The sequence below is a fragment of the Penicillium oxalicum genome, chromosome II (genome assembly GCF_001723175.1).
Source record: "Penicillium oxalicum strain HP7-1 chromosome II, whole genome shotgun sequence".
Classification (NCBI taxonomy): Eukaryota; Fungi; Ascomycota; class Eurotiomycetes; order Eurotiales; family Aspergillaceae; genus Penicillium; species Penicillium oxalicum.
The window spans coordinates 2,901,425-2,918,044 of NC_064651.1; the positions used below are offsets into that span (position 1 = coordinate 2,901,425).

The window sequence follows — 16,620 nt, forward strand, 5'->3', positions numbered from 1 at the left end:
AATGTCTTATGCTTCCAGACGGGAGCAACCCGAAAGAGGCGGTCTATGTACTGCCGGGACAGGCTCATCTGCCCATTGAGGGAAATCTTACTGGCTTGGGTTAATGAAGTTTGCACCTACACAGAATGCCGGCAGAGGGATATTTTTCCTTTTAATGTCAAGTGTATTTTCTTTTCAAGTGTCATCAATAGTGTCGAGCCACGCCGGAGATAAAAATGAGGCGGGTCACAGCAGGGTCAGAGTATATAGCAGAGAAAAAAAAAAGAACATCAAACCAACATTCCCACCCAAAAATACAGAGATGAAAGACGAAACGTAAAAACGAGTAGACAACCAAAAAGAACAAAAGATAAAAGGAGAAGAGGGCGAACTACAGCCAGTAGGAGGGCGAGACTCGCAATTAGAAGCAAGAAATGTCGCGGATAGAAAGGAAGTCAATGCAAAAACGCCCCGCAAACACCACTGTCCGCTGATCCATCTGCGGTGGGTGCGATCTGGATTGTGGACCTGGGTCAGTGAAGCACGGCCATCAGAGGCTGGAAGAAAGCAGTTAAGGTCTAAGAACCCCCAGTTGGAAAATGAAAAGAGATGAAAAAGAGATACGGAATACGAAGTACGACAGGCGAGCCGGCGGAGCGGGGACGCGGTTGATCGAGTATCGATATCGAAGTGATCGAGGTATGACGGTGATGGCAGTCTTCCGGTATAGCAGAGAGAGTCTGCTCGATCGAGAGGAAGTTGTTTCGCGAGGCTCGAGTCAGACATACTCGGGTTCTATGAGTCGATCTCCATTCCCGTGTCCATGCCTTGGTTCAAACCCGCCCCCAAGTCCATGCCACAGGGGGCCACGTGAGAATGACTTGAAAGGGCTTGTTGCAAAAGGGGCACACCCGATTCACCAGCGGAAGTGAAGGGGTTCTCAAGAGGCTGAGGGCGGCCGGCTGCCACAATGACCGCATTTCCCTCGAATACAGGAGGAGTGGAACGCAGATTCTGCAGGCAAACTTCCCAACGGGATGCTACCAGCTGACCCTGAGTCAAGTGTTCGTTGAAAAGGTAGAAGCTGGGGGAGCAGGCCCCGTGAGGTGTGGCAGCAACGAGGTAGGCGTTCAAGGCGCGGCTTTTCATCAACATTTGCGAGTCGTGCAAAATGGCAGAGTATTGGTTGTCAATATACTTGGTCCAACCACGAACAGCAGGAGCCATATCGTGGTCGGTATCCACGCGCTGCCAGCTGATGCCTAGAAGGCGCGTTGCTTCGTCAATCAAAGGCTCAGAGGGCGGCGATGGGGGAGTGATGCGATGCTGGTCCGACAAAGAGGTGTCGTTGGCGCTGTCTTGTGACGCAACCGTGGCATCTCCCCCAAGAACCGCCGAAGAAGCGTCGAACCTTGGTGCTTTGCGACTCATCTCGTTGCCATTGCCGTCTGCGACAAGTGTTGCGCCTGACTGGGAGACGGCGGCTTCTGTATGACTGACACCGGAGACGCGCAGTCCCTTTTGCAAACTTGACGGGACAAAGTTTCCCCCGGGGCAGTGAGGCTGCTGCGTCCCTGTCATGGCTGCTTGCGAAGAAGGGCAAGGCCCACGTGCCATTGAAGACTCGTCGACAGCAGCCTCGTCTCGTGACCTCTTGCGGGATGGCTGCGGTTGCACGGGCATGGACAGCTGTGTCGGTTTGCTCACCCCAAAAGTAGAGTTGAAGGTGCCGGAATAAGTGTGGAAGTCACTGTGAGCATCCAGCAAGGACTGGGAGGGGAGGGAGCCAAAGACGTGTTCTTGGGAAGGAGAGAGGACCATGGCGGGCCCATTGGATAGGCGACTGACGATCGTAGGACACATGGTAGAGATGAGATTATCGTAATCTCACGAACGCAAGGTAGTACTGGACTGTCAGAGTAAGTGAGGCTACCACCATAAGCTTCAACCACCTAGAGTTATATGTATATGAATGCCGGGATCTGATGGGTGTGCCGATTGAAGGGGGAAGGTCAACGAAAAACGGTATTGATGTGGAGAATTGAAAATATTTAAGCTCGGTAGATGAAGAGGAGGATCGAACGTCTCAATCGAGAGTCAATATGAACAAATAAAGAGGACGACCAGGATGGAATGGATTGGAAGGTGCGGCGAGACAGGAGAGAGAGAAGATGGACGGCGACAAGTGAGATGCAGGAGTGAGAAGATGGGAAGGAGGAAAGAAAGAAAGTGGCAGGAAGAAAGCGGATGAGGAAGACGAGGCACGCGAAAGATGATCTGAGGTGATCGGAGGGAGGGATCCGCAAGGCGCAATGCGGAGAGAACAATACAGAACATCAATACATCGTGTTATAATCTACGCCCGAGGCAGTATTACCATACTGAGACCGTGTGAGGTGGAGTCGTATCCGGCCCCCGGGACTGGCGAAAGTTCGTTTGGCTTTCGCAGCGGCTGGCGCTCTCATGCATTGCCATTGACCAATCTCGGAGCGTTTTTCGTCAGCCTAGCTTGGATCCACCAATCATTACCCTGATCGAGAGTCAAAGGACCCACCTCTGCAGTCTGCCAGTCATGTTCACGTTGTCGTAAGGAGCATCCATGGGCAGGAAGCGGTAGTGGACACGGGGGCTTCAGCTGGGCCACTGGAGTGACTGAACGGGATAGACCTCAGTAGTGGCTGGACTGGGCGCAACTCGGCCGTGGGCCAGGGCTACAACTTAGTGGGCACTGGACCCCCCATCTGGAGTCCTGTACAACCCGGCTACATCATCCAGTCCAGCTCCGGCTATGCTCCATCGGCCAGCGCCCGTGCCAGTGCAGACAGACTCATCCGATCGCCCTCAGTCATCGCGTCAGCGATACTAAACATAGCCCCGCCACCGTCGAGGTGCGTAGTCGAGAGGGTTGGACAACGCGCGAGTTGTCTACAGCCTATAGGAGCCAGTCAAAAAAGACCAGAGCACTACCACGCACTGACAGAGTAGTACTGACGCTACTGACCAACACGCAAGAGTCGCGGGGATCAGTCAGGAGGTACTCTTTAGGTGTAGCACACTGGTTTTGATGTACACATACCTGACTGCTCACTACGAGTACTCCTTACTGGCATGGTGAGATGGCCTCCATTTCCACCCTCGGACCGCCTGGGACCGGGAAAGCTGCCTGGACAAAGCATCCATTCACACTCCGCGGCATAATGGGGGATCGCCTGACGATCTGTATTCAGTGCTCACACGCCCTGAAGTAGCAGGGTAACGGAGGCTTCTCACCGACTGAATAATCTATAGAGCCTCACATGTCATACAGACATACTTTTTTCAGAACACGAGTCGACACAAGCAGAATTTGAAATCTACTTCTATTGAAAACACGCAAAGACAACATAAAAGAGAGTCAAAAGTGAACAAACACGATCCCTCTTGAAGGGTTTCAGGGATCAAGCAGACCGACGCCGGGGGGTGTACAGAGTCTCATACACACGAGTGGGAAAATCGTCGGTAATATTAAAGGGCAGGGGCAAGAGAACAGAGAATTTAGTAGCAAGAGACCCCACTCTCAACGGAAAGTACACACAGCAAAGCAAGAGAGCGGCAAAAGGAAGCGATAGGTCGCCCTTGAGCGCCTCTGCCTAAATTTCGAACAGAAACCAGTCACGTCGGCAAGTCCAGCATGCCGCAGACGCCCGCATGTGAAGAAATAAAAGAGGAGAGAAAGAACATGAAAGGCAAAATGTGTTTTTCAACCGAGAATGGAGACTGCCTCGACTGTCTCGTGGTGCCGGGACAGGTGAACATCTCGTGTGAACCAGGTACAGAAGATCCAACTACTCCGCGCCCGAGACGCGGAAGGCAGGCCCGCCTGAGCCCGGCATATTGGCAATCTCGGCGGTATGATGGGTAATCATAGCTTCGGACCGAGCAGTGCGTGCGGGCGGGCAAGCATTTAAGCGTTGCCGGCAGTGACACCGCCCAGCATGGTCTTCACACGATCAACCTGTTCAGGTGCATAGCTAGGAGCCATCGAGCCCACGAAGAGGAAGAAAATGAGAGCGCCTGCACCGATGATAATGAACTTGCGGCGAGCAGGGTTGTTGCTGCCGTACTCCGCCCACGCGCGGTTGGCCTGGCCGGTATACTCGCGGATCTTGTCACCGCCAAGCTTGTAGTAGACCAGACCGACAAGAGCTAGGGAATAACCGAAGAACTGAAGACCCGACACGGGAGTGTTCCAGATGAACATCGAGGCAGCCACCAGCAGGATATCCTTGAGAACACCGCACAGGGTCATGACCAGGGAGGAGGTCTTGCCGATGAGGAACACCACCGAGACGTTCAACAGGAACGCCACCATGGCGTTGGCGAGCAGCACCCAGATGCCCACTCCGTAGATGTGGTCCATGGTCAAGTGAGGGACCTCGAGGAAAAGAGACACCAGACCATTCATCACAGCGCAGACCGGAGCAAAGTAGTACAGAGACACCATGGGATCCATCTTGTACTCGGCAGAGCTGAGAAGGCGCTGCACCATGACCAAGCGGGTCGCCTCGAAGACAATACCGCCCAGCTGGAACAGGAAGCCCACCAGGACGAACTTGATCTCGCCAAAGGAGGCAATGACGACACCAATCACGATAATAGACACATTGGCAAGCGTCTTGTAGTTGACGGGAGCCATACCCATGCCCCAGGTGGCGAGCAGAACAGCGACGGGAGTAGTAGCCTGTTTCGCAACAACAACGCCGTCAAAATTAGCCATCGGTCAAAGCGTATATCTTGTCGCAACTTGCGTGGCTCCGTGGGTACATACCTTGAGCATCTGGATAAAAGCAACACTCAAATACAGATAGGTCATGTTACCGCAGATCAGACTCAGACTGAACATGAGACCGATGGGGACGATTGCACGGAGGTAGACACGACCAGTCATCTTGACAGACTTCCGGCCATCCAAAACGGTGGTGAAGCGAGCCAGAAGCTGGGTCATGATGGTCGCAAATGTCAAGTGCCATGTTGTCAGGATCACAGGGAATCCTAGCCAAGAAAAACCAAGCATTAATACCAAATCCCCCGCATGATGGTCGGACGAAGACGGTGCGACTTACGGAAGTTGGCGTAGTCGAGGAGGTGCTTGTTGAACAGAATAACCGCAGAACTAAGGGTGATCCAGACACTGTCCCGTTGACGGTCAGCAGTGGGGCTCATCAAAGATCAATTGTTCACGGCCGTATCGATTGCTCGCGATGCATTTGTGTTCAACTAAGACGAATGGGGGGTCTTCTCACCTCACGTAGACCGCGGGGTGAAACGCAGCCTTGGAAGCCTCCTGCTGCTTCTCAACCGCCGGGTTGACGGTGGGCAAAATCTCACGCGGAGTCTCGCCCGAGGCGCGCACTTTCTCGCCGTCGGCGGTCATGGTGAGTGCTCGAGTTTGATCGGAGAGGAATTGTCGAAATTCAAAAGGCCGTGGCCGTGTCAGGCTTCCTTGACTGAAGGCGGAGGAAGCCACGAGGGGTAGAGGCGAAAAGAAAGGTTAAAAGGCGATAAGATTCACTGACAGGCCAAGGAATGATTAACGAGCGTGCGATTGGTGACGGAAGCCGGAAATGGAAGAGGAATGCGCCAACGCCGAAGACTGGGTGGATGTGTCTACGAGAGAGGGGAGGGGAAAGAGAGAGGTTGAAATCACGATGGAACGTTCTCCGGCCAAAGTGGGAATGGAGCACGTACTGTAAATGTCGGCGGACCTCCCGGGGGAGCAAGAAAGGTGATGGTAGGTGAGAACGGATGTGTGGCACGACAGAAGAGGATTTTAGGGGGAGGAGAACCAGGCGTCAGCAGAGACGGACAAAAGCCTGAGAGGTTTTGGGTCTAGACTGGCAAGAATGGAGGTCGAACGAAACTTGGAGAGTCGAAGTGCGGACAAAGTCGCAAGTCACACGCCGAGAGGACGAGAGACCCAGCAAACAGAGGTACACCGTACTGTAGCACAGCACTGTTGAGGTGGGCCAGGAACACAACCGTCGCCAGCTCCGCTTCATGACTCCGCTGCAAACAGCGCCATTGGTCCCGTCCAGTGACGAGCGTCCGCACCTGAGTACGACGTGATAGGCGGCTGGTCCCTAAAATAAGGGCCCAGGATGATCGAGCTTACGCGTTGCATATCGTCAGGTAATAACATCACAGCCGTGTATCTGAGCCACCGCAAAGGTTGCACTCCATGTTGCGGTTGATCTGTCATTTTAGAGTTTGTTCGATCAGCACATTACGGTATTACGTGGCAGCTGTTCTTCTCTAACGCAGGTCTGTATGATACACTGAAAAATCCCTTGAAGATTCGAATCCAACAGTGCATCAGCTCGTGGCAACTTCTTTTTAACACGCCAATCAGCATCGTCAACCACACCCGTGGACGTTCCCTGGTGACGGTGCGCCTGATTGTGGCCTTGTGGTTTCAATAATAATGTGTCTGCCGGCAAGGCTTCGAGCATTCTCCTGAGCTTCAATCATCTTTGAGGCGGGAGAAGAGGGCATGGAGGACCATCACCACCATAATGTACTGCCGACCGGTATAACTCAGGCTTGAGAGTGCGGTATCGAGGGTCTCCTGAGTATGGAAGCACTTTGGCAGGCGGCCGGGGTCAAGTCGGAACACCACTTGGTCGTCTCACGGCACTGCTCTAAGTATACTGCTCACTTGATAGGTCCCAATCGAGGTTGTCCAAGTGCTACCGTGCCGTAATGTACACGACGCGCTTATCCGCTCTTTTAGCTCCATTCCTTCGCGGTGGTGACAGCCGACCGATAGATACGGTTCTCGCTCTACTGGTCGACATCCAAATACGCTCCAAAGTCTAATCGGTTTGTTTTATTTTTTTTTGTTAAAACCATCGGTGGCCGCTCACTAGTGGACACCAAATCCAGGTCTTCCATGGTCGTCGATGCCCTCTGTCACAATTTGCCCTCCACTGCTGAGGAATGTGACTTGAGGTGGTAGGATCCAGCGTCGTACGCGGCTATCAGCCATACCATGTCCTTGTCTTTTTTCTATCCATACAGGTCTACTGGGTGGCCCAAAGTTTTGCCCGGTTGAGAACCAGCCATGAGCATTACGCAAGCAGTTTCTCGATCTGCGTGGCCCGCAATGCCCGCAATGAGCGGCCTCGAGCGTCGAGGCAGTGATCATGGCGACTAACGTGAGCGACGATTTGTACCTGCACTGTCTTCCGGTCCCTTACCGGTGGAGAATGCGGCGATCTGTCCGAAGCCTGCGTCCCGACTGAGGAGGATGTCTGACGCCATTGTCTCTTCCATTCAGGGACCAAGACCCACCACTAATCTACCACTTGCAACACGAACGACAGGCTGGTCAGCCAGCTGGCTTCACCAGGAAGGCTCATGACGGAGAAAGACAGTATTTAGACTAAAGCCTTGATCATGATCGTAGAAAACCAAGATCCGAGAGAGATGATTGTGGTCGGCCAAGCATTGTGTGCAAGAGCTTTGAGACTTGGCATCATATAGCCCGGCTGTGCCTTGAACATAGATGTTCCTGTATTCCCATTTGATGCGATGAAGTTGCCCCTCGGGGCGTTGGGACAGATAATTATCGATTGCCGTGCATCCACTGTGAGCAGTTCCGGTACATAGATGCATACGAGTGACGACTCCCGTCGCATCTTTTCAGGAGTTGAGCGAAGCAATCATTGAAATCTGCAGCTTCCCATCTATTGGAAAAATCGTATGGGAGGAAAACACATGCTCGCCTCAGTTCATGGGAAAGACCGTTGATTGGGTTCGAGATATGCCTAAGCTCCATTAGTGCGACGATCCTTATTTGGAAATCTTGCCTGTTTTGGCTCTGACGGACAGATCAACGGTGGACCCCGTTTCAGAACCCGGCGCAGTCGTGTACTAGACGCGTAGTGCGGCTATCATTCAGAACCCTCCCTGTCTGGAGGAGCTGCATCCGCCATCCATACATGTATGTTGTACTTGAGTGGACATGGGTGGATGTACATGAGCATATACTGGGGCTAGTAAATCCAATTGAAAATGGAAAAGAACCACTAACGTTCTAACTCTCGTATCATGTTTACATAAGTACATCTTCCAGCATCGACGAGAACCCTGCTCCCAGGGTAGAGACCGATTGCTATGGGAATCCTGCAAAGTCTGGAGCAAGTCCCGAAAACGAGCCTTTGGGGGTGGCCGGGGTTATTCCCTGGCGATAGGTCTTTGCATGACTGACAACTGTGACACCACCTGCCTGTGGTGTCTTGCCTGTTGTATAGAAGGGGCATGCAGTCTGCCTCAAACCGATCTTTCTGTATATCTTTGTCCAGCAGAACTACGATTGGGTTTCCTCGGAGGATGTGATCCGTCAATGACTCGCCCCTTTGCCGCCGACTAATGAATATACCTAGTAACTTGAACTGTGTTCGTGTTGGGAAACATGGATGTCGACCTGATCAGGTTCCCACCTATGGGCCCCGCATGATATATCCATTCACACTGTGACTGTGCTTGACAACGGGCAACGAATAGGCGATTTCGTCAACATTGACGTGTCGAGCTCCATTCACTAACGGACATCTCTTCCTGGGGGCCTGGGAGGGGTTCTGGTTCTTACTTATTTTTCAGCCGCGCTGAGACGTGTCTGTGACTCGGGAACTATTAAAGTAAGGTATATCGGTTGCATTGCTGCTGCGCTATGCCAACCATCAAGTCATCGCGAGGTCTGATCAAAGAAGGCAGTGCCCCCCTCATTCTGACATTGCCATGGCCTTGGCGTCTGCGTTTTCTACCCAGCCAAGTCAGGTTGTCCCTTGTCGCCGCGATGCTGTATGAAATTGCCTTCATTCACCGGTGACAAGCTGCGCATGGCAGTGCGGACATCTCTGGAAGTGGAGTCATGATAAGCTAGTAGCAGTTCTGGCTCGGCCCGGAGACTCTCCATCTGTGATGGATTCCGAGAGTGATCGAGAGTATGAACCTGAATGCAGCATGAGCACCTGTCCACCTACAACATCCGGTTCATGTTTGCTAGTCTGCAGATCGGGCCACCGGGTGGTCCCTAAGCAAGCTCGATAGATCGAAAGCTACCTAGAGGCATCTTCTTTTTTTTTTAAAGGGACAGAATTTCCCACTGAGAGGGGCTCGTATCAACGGACGTCATCGCCGAATGCAGTGATGGGCTCCACACAATTTCCATATCTCTAAGTCGCGGGGAGACAGACGAGATGGCTGCGACCTTCAGAGATAGTGTTTATGTGCAGCGGAGCATCTGAGCCTGTCCGGATCACCACATAGAACGGCTTTCATCACTTGGAGGCAAGGAAGAAGAAACTTGATTATGGCGCGTAAGACCGGATGTAGTATCCAGGCTGCATGCTGGAGGGGATCCCATCTCGGACATCGACAGATGTCACCGAATGTTGACCAGGCATTGAAACCCACATGGGTCCCCTCCCCTGATCTGTTCGTGACACACAGCAGGAGTGTCGGTTGATCCGATTGCGGTAGCAGCCTTGGACCCTGGAGTGGCCAATAGGCCAGGCCGGATATGGACTACTGATAAGGTCAGTGTAGATCTTGCATTGGGTGACTGACGAACCATCCTCCCCCCATACGGCGAATTTGTTGCAAGGAAGCTGCCCTGTGACGCCAAACCATGTTCTCTCCTATCCACCAATGACCAAAGATGTTGGCAATCCTATGCATATGGCTTTGAATTGTGTCCCTTATCGCGTAGAACGAGATTGCCTCGCTTCAGCTTTCTTACCCGTCTTTCTATTCTTTGTTTTTTCCTTTTGCAAGGGTTCGCTGTACCCGTCCGCCTTCGTCACCGCCGTCTCCATCCTCCGGTCCTCGTGGCCCAGGGGGCCACGCATGATTCTCTCATCTTCGATCTCCAGCGTTCTGGAAAAGGGGGGCTGGCTCGCTCTGGACTCCCCATGTCAACCTGAAACAGGCACATTTCTCCACTTTTCGTCGCCTCGATAGACTCGATGCCAGTCTGCGCAGTTGCTGGGTGAGGTGGGAAACAAAGTCTGGACGGTCCCGGGTCCGTTTCCATGCTCCCATTGCGTCCGGTCATTGGGTAGCCCCTTAACCCAAGTGCGGAAATTCGACCTGCGTGGGCCCTGCTGTCTCCACTCACCCCTCCACCGCCCAAAGCAAGAAGCGGTCCACCAGGGGCAAGTTGCACCTGCGTGTAGTCGGGACTCGGAAGTACCGTAAAGCACCCTCCTCGTAGTCACGATCGGTCTGCACTTGGCCTCGCGGTAGAGTCTACGACGACGATGAACAAGATACATGCACACGGTATCCAGCGCACCCCGAGTCGCGATATCGAGGTGTGATTGAGTCGGGGGTCAGAGCAGGACTGCAGTTGTACAGTACATGCGACGATCCACCATACAAGCGTGCTCGGGAGCTGAGATTGGCACTGGCAGAAAAGCCAGTGGCAACGTTAGCTTTCGATTTTCCAAAAATTCCACAAATTTCAATTCCTCGTGCGTGCGAACCACAGACCAGCCTGCGGTCCAATGGACCCCGTCTGGTGGCCCCGATGATCCTACAAGACCACTGCTTGTCCGTCCGTGTCCACATTTCTCTCTGACTACTTCCCTGAAGTTCCCCTCCCTTTCCACCTCCCCTCTTCGACTCCTTTATCATCTCTCCCTCTCCTTCTACCCCTGACCACTTGCAGTTTCCCTGCTGCTATTGCTTTCTCTTATGCTGAACATCGCTCGTCGAACCTTTAAACGCGTGCCCAGCTTCCAGGACCTCCTCCAAGGCAGGATGACCCACCCCGACATGTAAGAACTGCCCTCCTCGCCGTCGACACGACCCCGGTTCGGCCTCAACGATTGATGAATTGACGAGACTGACATTTGCTATCTAGTACCGTCGACGTTCTCGTCATTGGTGCTGGCCCAACTGGTTTGGGTGCGGCCAAGCGTCTCAACCAGATTGTGAGTTTTCCATGTCTTCTCGTGCATTCGGCGGTGAAGCTCTGCCCCCCCACCTCCTCGACGACTTTTTTGTGGGCGATAAGCCCGCCCTCAGAAAATTCAGAGAGGGAGGGGGAGGAGGGCAAGGTCATGGCCGACACAGAGATCACGCTGCCTGGTCGATTGCTTCTGCCCACACAAACTGACCTGACGATGACTAGGATGGTCCCTCTTGGTTGATCATTGACTCGAACGAGACCCCTGGTGGTCTTGCTTCGACCGACACCACTCCCGAGGGCTTCGTAAGTTGACCCCCGTTTTCTGAGTCTCAGAGCGGTTGTATCTCGTGATTTCAAATCCAGGAGAATACAGCCGAACGCAGAACATGATGGACGAGCACGACGCTAACTTGAGGTCTTTTCGCTGCAGCTCTACGATGTCGGTGGCCACGTCATCTTCTCTCACTACAAGTATTTCGATGACTGTATCGACGAGGCTCTCCCCAAGGAGGACGATTGGTACACCCACGAGCGTATCTCCTACGTTCGCTGCAAGGAACAATGGGTTCCCTACCCGTTCCAGAACAACATTTCCATGCTTCCCAAGGAGGAGCAGGTCAAGTGCATTGACGGCATGATTGACGCTGCCATGGAGGCCCGCGTGGCCAACACCAAGCCCAAGAACTTCGACGAGTGGATCGTTCGTATGATGGGTACTGGTATCGCCGACCTGTTCATGCGTCCTTACAACTACAAGGTCTGGGCTGTTCCCACCACCAAGGTACGTTTCTCTGGAACCTCCCAAGACAAGTCCCCGTCTTGACCACTCCTTTTATCGAAATCACGTGGGAGATCCTGAACTCACATGAAACGCTCTTCAGATGCAATGTGCTTGGCTCGGTGAGCGTGTCGCTGCCCCCAACCTCAAGGCTGTGACCACCAACGTCATCCTGAACAAGACCGCTGGTAACTGGGGCCCCAACGCTACCTTCCGTTTCCCCGCCCGCGACGGAACCGGTGGTATCTGGATTGCCGTGGCCAACACCCTGCCCAAGGAGAAGACTCGCTTCGGTGAGAAGGGCAAGGTCACCAAGGTCAATGCCAACAACAAGACCGTCACCCTGGCCGACGGCACCGTCATCGGCTACTCCAAGCTGGTCTCCACCATGGCTGTCGACTTCCTGGCCGAGGCCATGGACGACAAGGAGCTCATGCCCCTGACCAAGCAGCTCTACTACTCCTCCACCCACGTCATTGGTGTCGGTATCCGTGGTGCTCGTCCCGATCGCATTGGTGACAAGTGCTGGCTGTACTTCCCCGAGGACAACTGCCCCTTCTACCGCGCCACCATCTTCTCCAACTACTCCCCCTACAACCAACCCGATGCCTCGAAGAAGCTGCCCACCATTCAGCTGGCTGATGGCTCCAAGCCCAGCAGCGACGAGGCCAAGGAGGGCCCTTACTGGTCCATCATGCTGGAGGTGTCCGAGTCTACCATGAAGCCTGTGAACCACGAGACTCTCCTGGCCGACTCCATCCAGGGTCTGGTCAACACCGACATGCTGAAGCCCGGTGACGAGATCGTTTCCACCTACCACCGCCGCTTCGACCACGGCTATCCCACTCCATCTTTGGAGCGTGAGGGTGCTCTCACTCAGATCCTTCCCAAGCTGCAGGAGAAGGGTATCTGGTCCCGTGGTCGTTTCGGTAGCTGGCGCTACGAGGTCGGCAACCAGGACCACTCCTTCATGCTGGGTGTGGAGGCGGTTGACAACATTGTCAACGGTGCCGTTGAGCTGACTCTCAACTACCCCGACTTTGTCAACGGTCGCCAGAACACCGAGCGTCGCTTGGTTGACGGTGCCCAGATCTTTGCCAACAAGGCGCGCCAGTAGACGATTCGCCGATGCCGTCCTTCTTCTCTACCCACTTTATTTTTTCCTCTCTTCAAACCTTACGGAATGACTTTTCTCTCTTCTTTCCTCTTTTTCTTTTCTTGTCTTTTTCTGGAATTTGATCTGATTGCGCCAAGGCCACCCTGTTGCACGGAAAATTACACATGCGAAGGGGAAAACCATCTGAAGCGGCATCTGGGAGATGATCTTTGCTGGCGTTTCAAGTGATTCTTTTTCCTTTTTTTTTTCTCCCTCATCATACCCTAAACTTCCCTTCTTCCCATGTCTAACCATCCGCCGCATCCGCTTTTTCATTTGGAGGGGGCAGGTCTCGAGTCATTTAGACTGGATGTTGCTCGCGGCCCTTTTTCCGATACACAAACTGTTTTAGACTTGCTCGACACGATAGTATTTGCTCTAATTGAAGCATCTTGACGATTTACTCATTGATTTTGACGACCGGGGGGCGTATTAGATGGTAAGAGATTAAGAGGGATGATTCGCTTGATCAAGGTTGTATGCTCGTAACTTCCAGCGTCATTCGAGTCTTGATTCGACCTTGCCTCGTCTCGTCATCTCAGTCCCAGGTTCAAGTTCAATGTCGATGGCCAAAGCTGCGTTGGTAGCATTTCATGAGGATCGTCCAGGTCCTACCAACTAAGTAACCCAATAGATGGTCAGCCCCTTTCTTCAGACTGGTTTCTTCAACCTGACTCGCGCGGTCCTGGTCCTACCTGCTCAAGGCCCTTCTATCTTGGGGTGAATGAAAACGAGCCCGGCATTTACGAAGAGGTACGTACCTACCAGCAGTACATGTCACTCCGATCTACATGTCAAATAACCAAACCCCCACCCCTCCTCTCCCAAGACTCGTCCTAAAATGAAATCACTACCTTCATACACACGGCACCAAGACCCCGTCGACAAACCCATCACAGCGAAGAGGGGGGAAGGGTCCAGCCCGATCCAAACATGAACCTCTCCATCTGATGGGTTCAAGCCGAGATTGGCGTGGCTTGTTGGCGTGAACTATTGGATTCTGCTGGAGGGGAGTGGATCCACCTTTTCAACCAAGCCAACTTTAGACAAAACTAGGGCGAAAATGTAAAAATTCCGAGATGGGAATTTTAGTACTTGGTACTTGGTACTTAGCCAGGGAATGGGTTGATAGACTATGTACTGTAGTTAGGTAGGGGTTTGAGTGTATACTGGGTAAAGTCCTCCAGCGCAGGGTGGTTTCTGAGTGTGGATGATGGGAGGGAGAAGAGAGAAAGAGAGAGATTTAGGATTGAGCGGTTGAAAGTCCCTTTTGAGTGGTGGGTGGGACTAGATGAGCTAGTTGGAAGTGCCGCTGGGCTATTATCAAGGATTATCGACGGTGCATTGGGACAGACGGGGAGAGTCTGAGGTGCTGCCCGTGTGTTGGGAAGATCTTGACGGATCATCTTATTTACGAGGTGAGGACCAGGAGGAGATTTTACCACTGTACCAATTGATCTAGTCTGGTAGCCCGTCCAGGACATGGATGAGGTTTGATCCGTGCAGTACCTATTTTATGACACTCACGTCTGGCTATTAGTTTTTGCTTCCAGCCTATCAGTGAATGTACTCAGTGATCTATAGGTTCAAGGCTACGATGACGAAGAGACAGCAGGAATTATTACGTATGCCCATCGCGCATATAGATTGAGTAGCTGAGGACGGCAGTAGATAGGTCCATGTGAATGAGTGAGGTTATTGAGTCTTTGAAATATGGTAATATGAATAGACTATTCAAAAGAGCATGACAGAATATCGCTCTTGGGAGAATGCTGCCCATTTGACAAGGTACGATCCATCATTTATGGTTGAACCCAGCTTGATGATTCCCCGTTGCAGTGATCGACTGTACAAAGCATGGGGTCAACATTACTCCAAGGAGGCTAACCACCCCACGCGGTATGCTCTAGATATTCAGTGCACCGAATTGAGATATGGTTGTGGCCGGGACTGATCTTCATTCAGAATGTCAGCAAGATTTCATGCAGACCTCTGGGGTTAAAATGGGGTTGAATCGGTTAGCGGAAGAATATCTTGCGCGGCAGGATGGAAGAGAAATACGCGCAATGAGAAGATTGACGGTCCACTGAGTTGCGACCTCAATAATCATCTCGACCGCTATGAGCCGCGGAAGATCACGTTGAGAGATGAAACAGGTGATGCTGAAAGGGGTCTTGCAGTGTCAGTGGTGAGCTGCTGGCGCAGACGAGGTCTCCATCTCAATCAGGTCCACTTCGGCAGACCTAGTTGACGACGCTAGATCTAGAGCCCGCAGTGGAACATGGTCGCTGGTCGGACCCGGCGACGTACGAGTGGGTGTGGGAGTGGGCGCTAGTCGAGGCGACGGATCAGGAGAGTAGTGCGCCTGGTCCGGGTGCGCATTAGATCCTGCATTTCGAGCCTGGTGCCGGCGAGGATACATGTCTACTGTCAGGAGGGTCCTATTAGTGAGCCATCTCTGCTGCCTTGCAAAGCCCTGCTACTCCCGATGCTCTCGACCAACCTTGCTTGCTCGTGGGCGAGGGCAGGATGTGGTGGTCCAGAAACTCTTGCGGCGGAATGGTCAGTTCAGTTCGTGAAGGTGAGGAGGACCCGGCTGATAACTGGGTCGCTAGAGCAGTCTGTGGGAAATGAGTTGATATCAGTTGGACGGCTGCGTTGGCTGTGGGAACCGCCCCGTTGGGGTTGACAGAATTAGCAGCAATTGCGTGGTGGGTCAACCCACGCACACGCATCAGGGAGGCTGGGAAGACATTGGACGCTGGGCACATCCCAGCAACTGTGGAAGAAGATGATGATGCGGTCATGGTGTTCGAGGATGAAGGAGCTATTTGATCGGCTTTGTCGTCTCGGATGACGCTTTTCTGGTCTTCGTCGTCTAGGCTCAGGGCACCGATATTCACCGGCAAGGAGGACCGAGCCAGGAGGATCCGCTCCATGTGGGTATTCACATCCTCCTCTGTCAGTAGGATGACGGTGGCTGGGCGTCGCAGCATTTGTCCGCGAGTACAGAGAAATCTTAGGGACAGGATGTTGAACCAGTAGAAGGGGCAATGATCCTGAGGGGTTGGGATTGGGATTTTTGAGTATGATGCTCCGTGTCGAGGTCACTACCTATAGGTGGTCGCTCATGGCAGAGGAGGTGCAGGTGAGAGAGAGAAGGAGTCTGCTGCATAACTTCCACCCTCTCAGAAAGAGCGACGGAGATGCCAACGTGCTCTGAGTGGACGCGAGATACCAGGCTGGTAAGGCAGGGAGAAGACGACCGTCATTCTTAGTAAACTCTTCTTTCTTTCTCTCTCTCTCTCTCTCTCTCTCTCTCTCTCTCTCTCTCTCATTGCGTCGCAAGACATCACAACTTTGTCTCGTGCCACCATTTTCATTGTTAATGAGATCGTGATCTCCGGAGGCTAAAAATGTGTGTGACCACACTCTCTCTGACTGGATATAGGTAGTCAGAGGGAGTTCGTAAATACCCAAGTAGGTAGTAGCGGGCATGCAAGTACCATGCGGGAGAATTATCCAACCAAGAATGGCTGCACGTTTAGCGGCACGGCCCCCGTCGGAGAGGATGGCGGGGATGCTTTTTCAGAAACGTGCCAGGCAAAACAATCTAGGGATGAGAATGGTTCTCTCACGTCAAGGAAACTGGACGAACTTGCTCAAGCATCATTGATATAATCTGCTGTCACGTTGAAGTCAGACCTCATCGAACGACTTCGAATGACGGACTGACTGCTTGCCTCTGCACGC

General features: G+C 52.9%; 5 protein-coding genes across 5 annotated transcripts; 1 reads left to right on the top strand and 4 right to left on the bottom strand.

Annotated features, from left to right (window-relative positions):
- Nucleotides 1-774: 774 nt before the first annotated feature.
- POX_b02886 (uncharacterized protein) lies at nucleotides 775-1,842 on the bottom strand (the record flags this gene model as incomplete). Its single annotated transcript, XM_050111794.1, has 1 exon — nucleotides 775-1,842. The coding sequence occupies one exon, from the start codon at nucleotides 1,840-1,842 to the stop codon at nucleotides 775-777; it is 1,068 nt and encodes a 355-aa protein (XP_049972140.1).
- Nucleotides 1,843-3,922: 2,080 nt separating this feature from the next.
- POX_b02887 (putative sugar phosphate/phosphate translocator) lies at nucleotides 3,923-5,392 on the bottom strand (the record flags this gene model as incomplete). The annotated part of the gene is made up of 4 exons (XM_050111795.1): nucleotides 3,923-4,699; nucleotides 4,787-5,010; nucleotides 5,082-5,149; nucleotides 5,262-5,392. 4 exons carry the CDS (start codon nucleotides 5,390-5,392, stop codon nucleotides 3,923-3,925), a joined length of 1,200 nt encoding a protein of 399 aa, XP_049972141.1.
- A 1,488-nt stretch (nucleotides 5,393-6,880) lies between these two features.
- On the bottom strand, nucleotides 6,881-7,278 carry POX_b02888 (uncharacterized protein; the record flags this gene model as incomplete). The annotated part of the gene is made up of 2 exons (XM_050111796.1): nucleotides 6,881-7,023; nucleotides 7,173-7,278. The coding sequence occupies 2 exons, from the start codon at nucleotides 7,276-7,278 to the stop codon at nucleotides 6,881-6,883; spliced, it is 249 nt and encodes an 82-aa protein (XP_049972142.1).
- Nucleotides 7,279-10,716: 3,438 nt separating this feature from the next.
- Nucleotides 10,717-12,828, top strand: POX_b02889 (uncharacterized protein; the record flags this gene model as incomplete). Its single annotated transcript, XM_050111797.1, has 5 exons — nucleotides 10,717-10,799; nucleotides 10,886-10,955; nucleotides 11,156-11,236; nucleotides 11,364-11,714; nucleotides 11,815-12,828. 5 exons carry the CDS (start codon nucleotides 10,717-10,719, stop codon nucleotides 12,826-12,828), a joined length of 1,599 nt encoding a protein of 532 aa, XP_049972143.1.
- A 2,221-nt stretch (nucleotides 12,829-15,049) lies between these two features.
- On the bottom strand, nucleotides 15,050-15,863 carry POX_b02890 (uncharacterized protein; the record flags this gene model as incomplete). The annotated part of the gene is made up of 2 exons (XM_050111798.1): nucleotides 15,050-15,294; nucleotides 15,371-15,863. The coding sequence occupies 2 exons, from the start codon at nucleotides 15,861-15,863 to the stop codon at nucleotides 15,050-15,052; spliced, it is 738 nt and encodes a 245-aa protein (XP_049972144.1).
- Nucleotides 15,864-16,620: the final 757 nt, after the last annotated feature.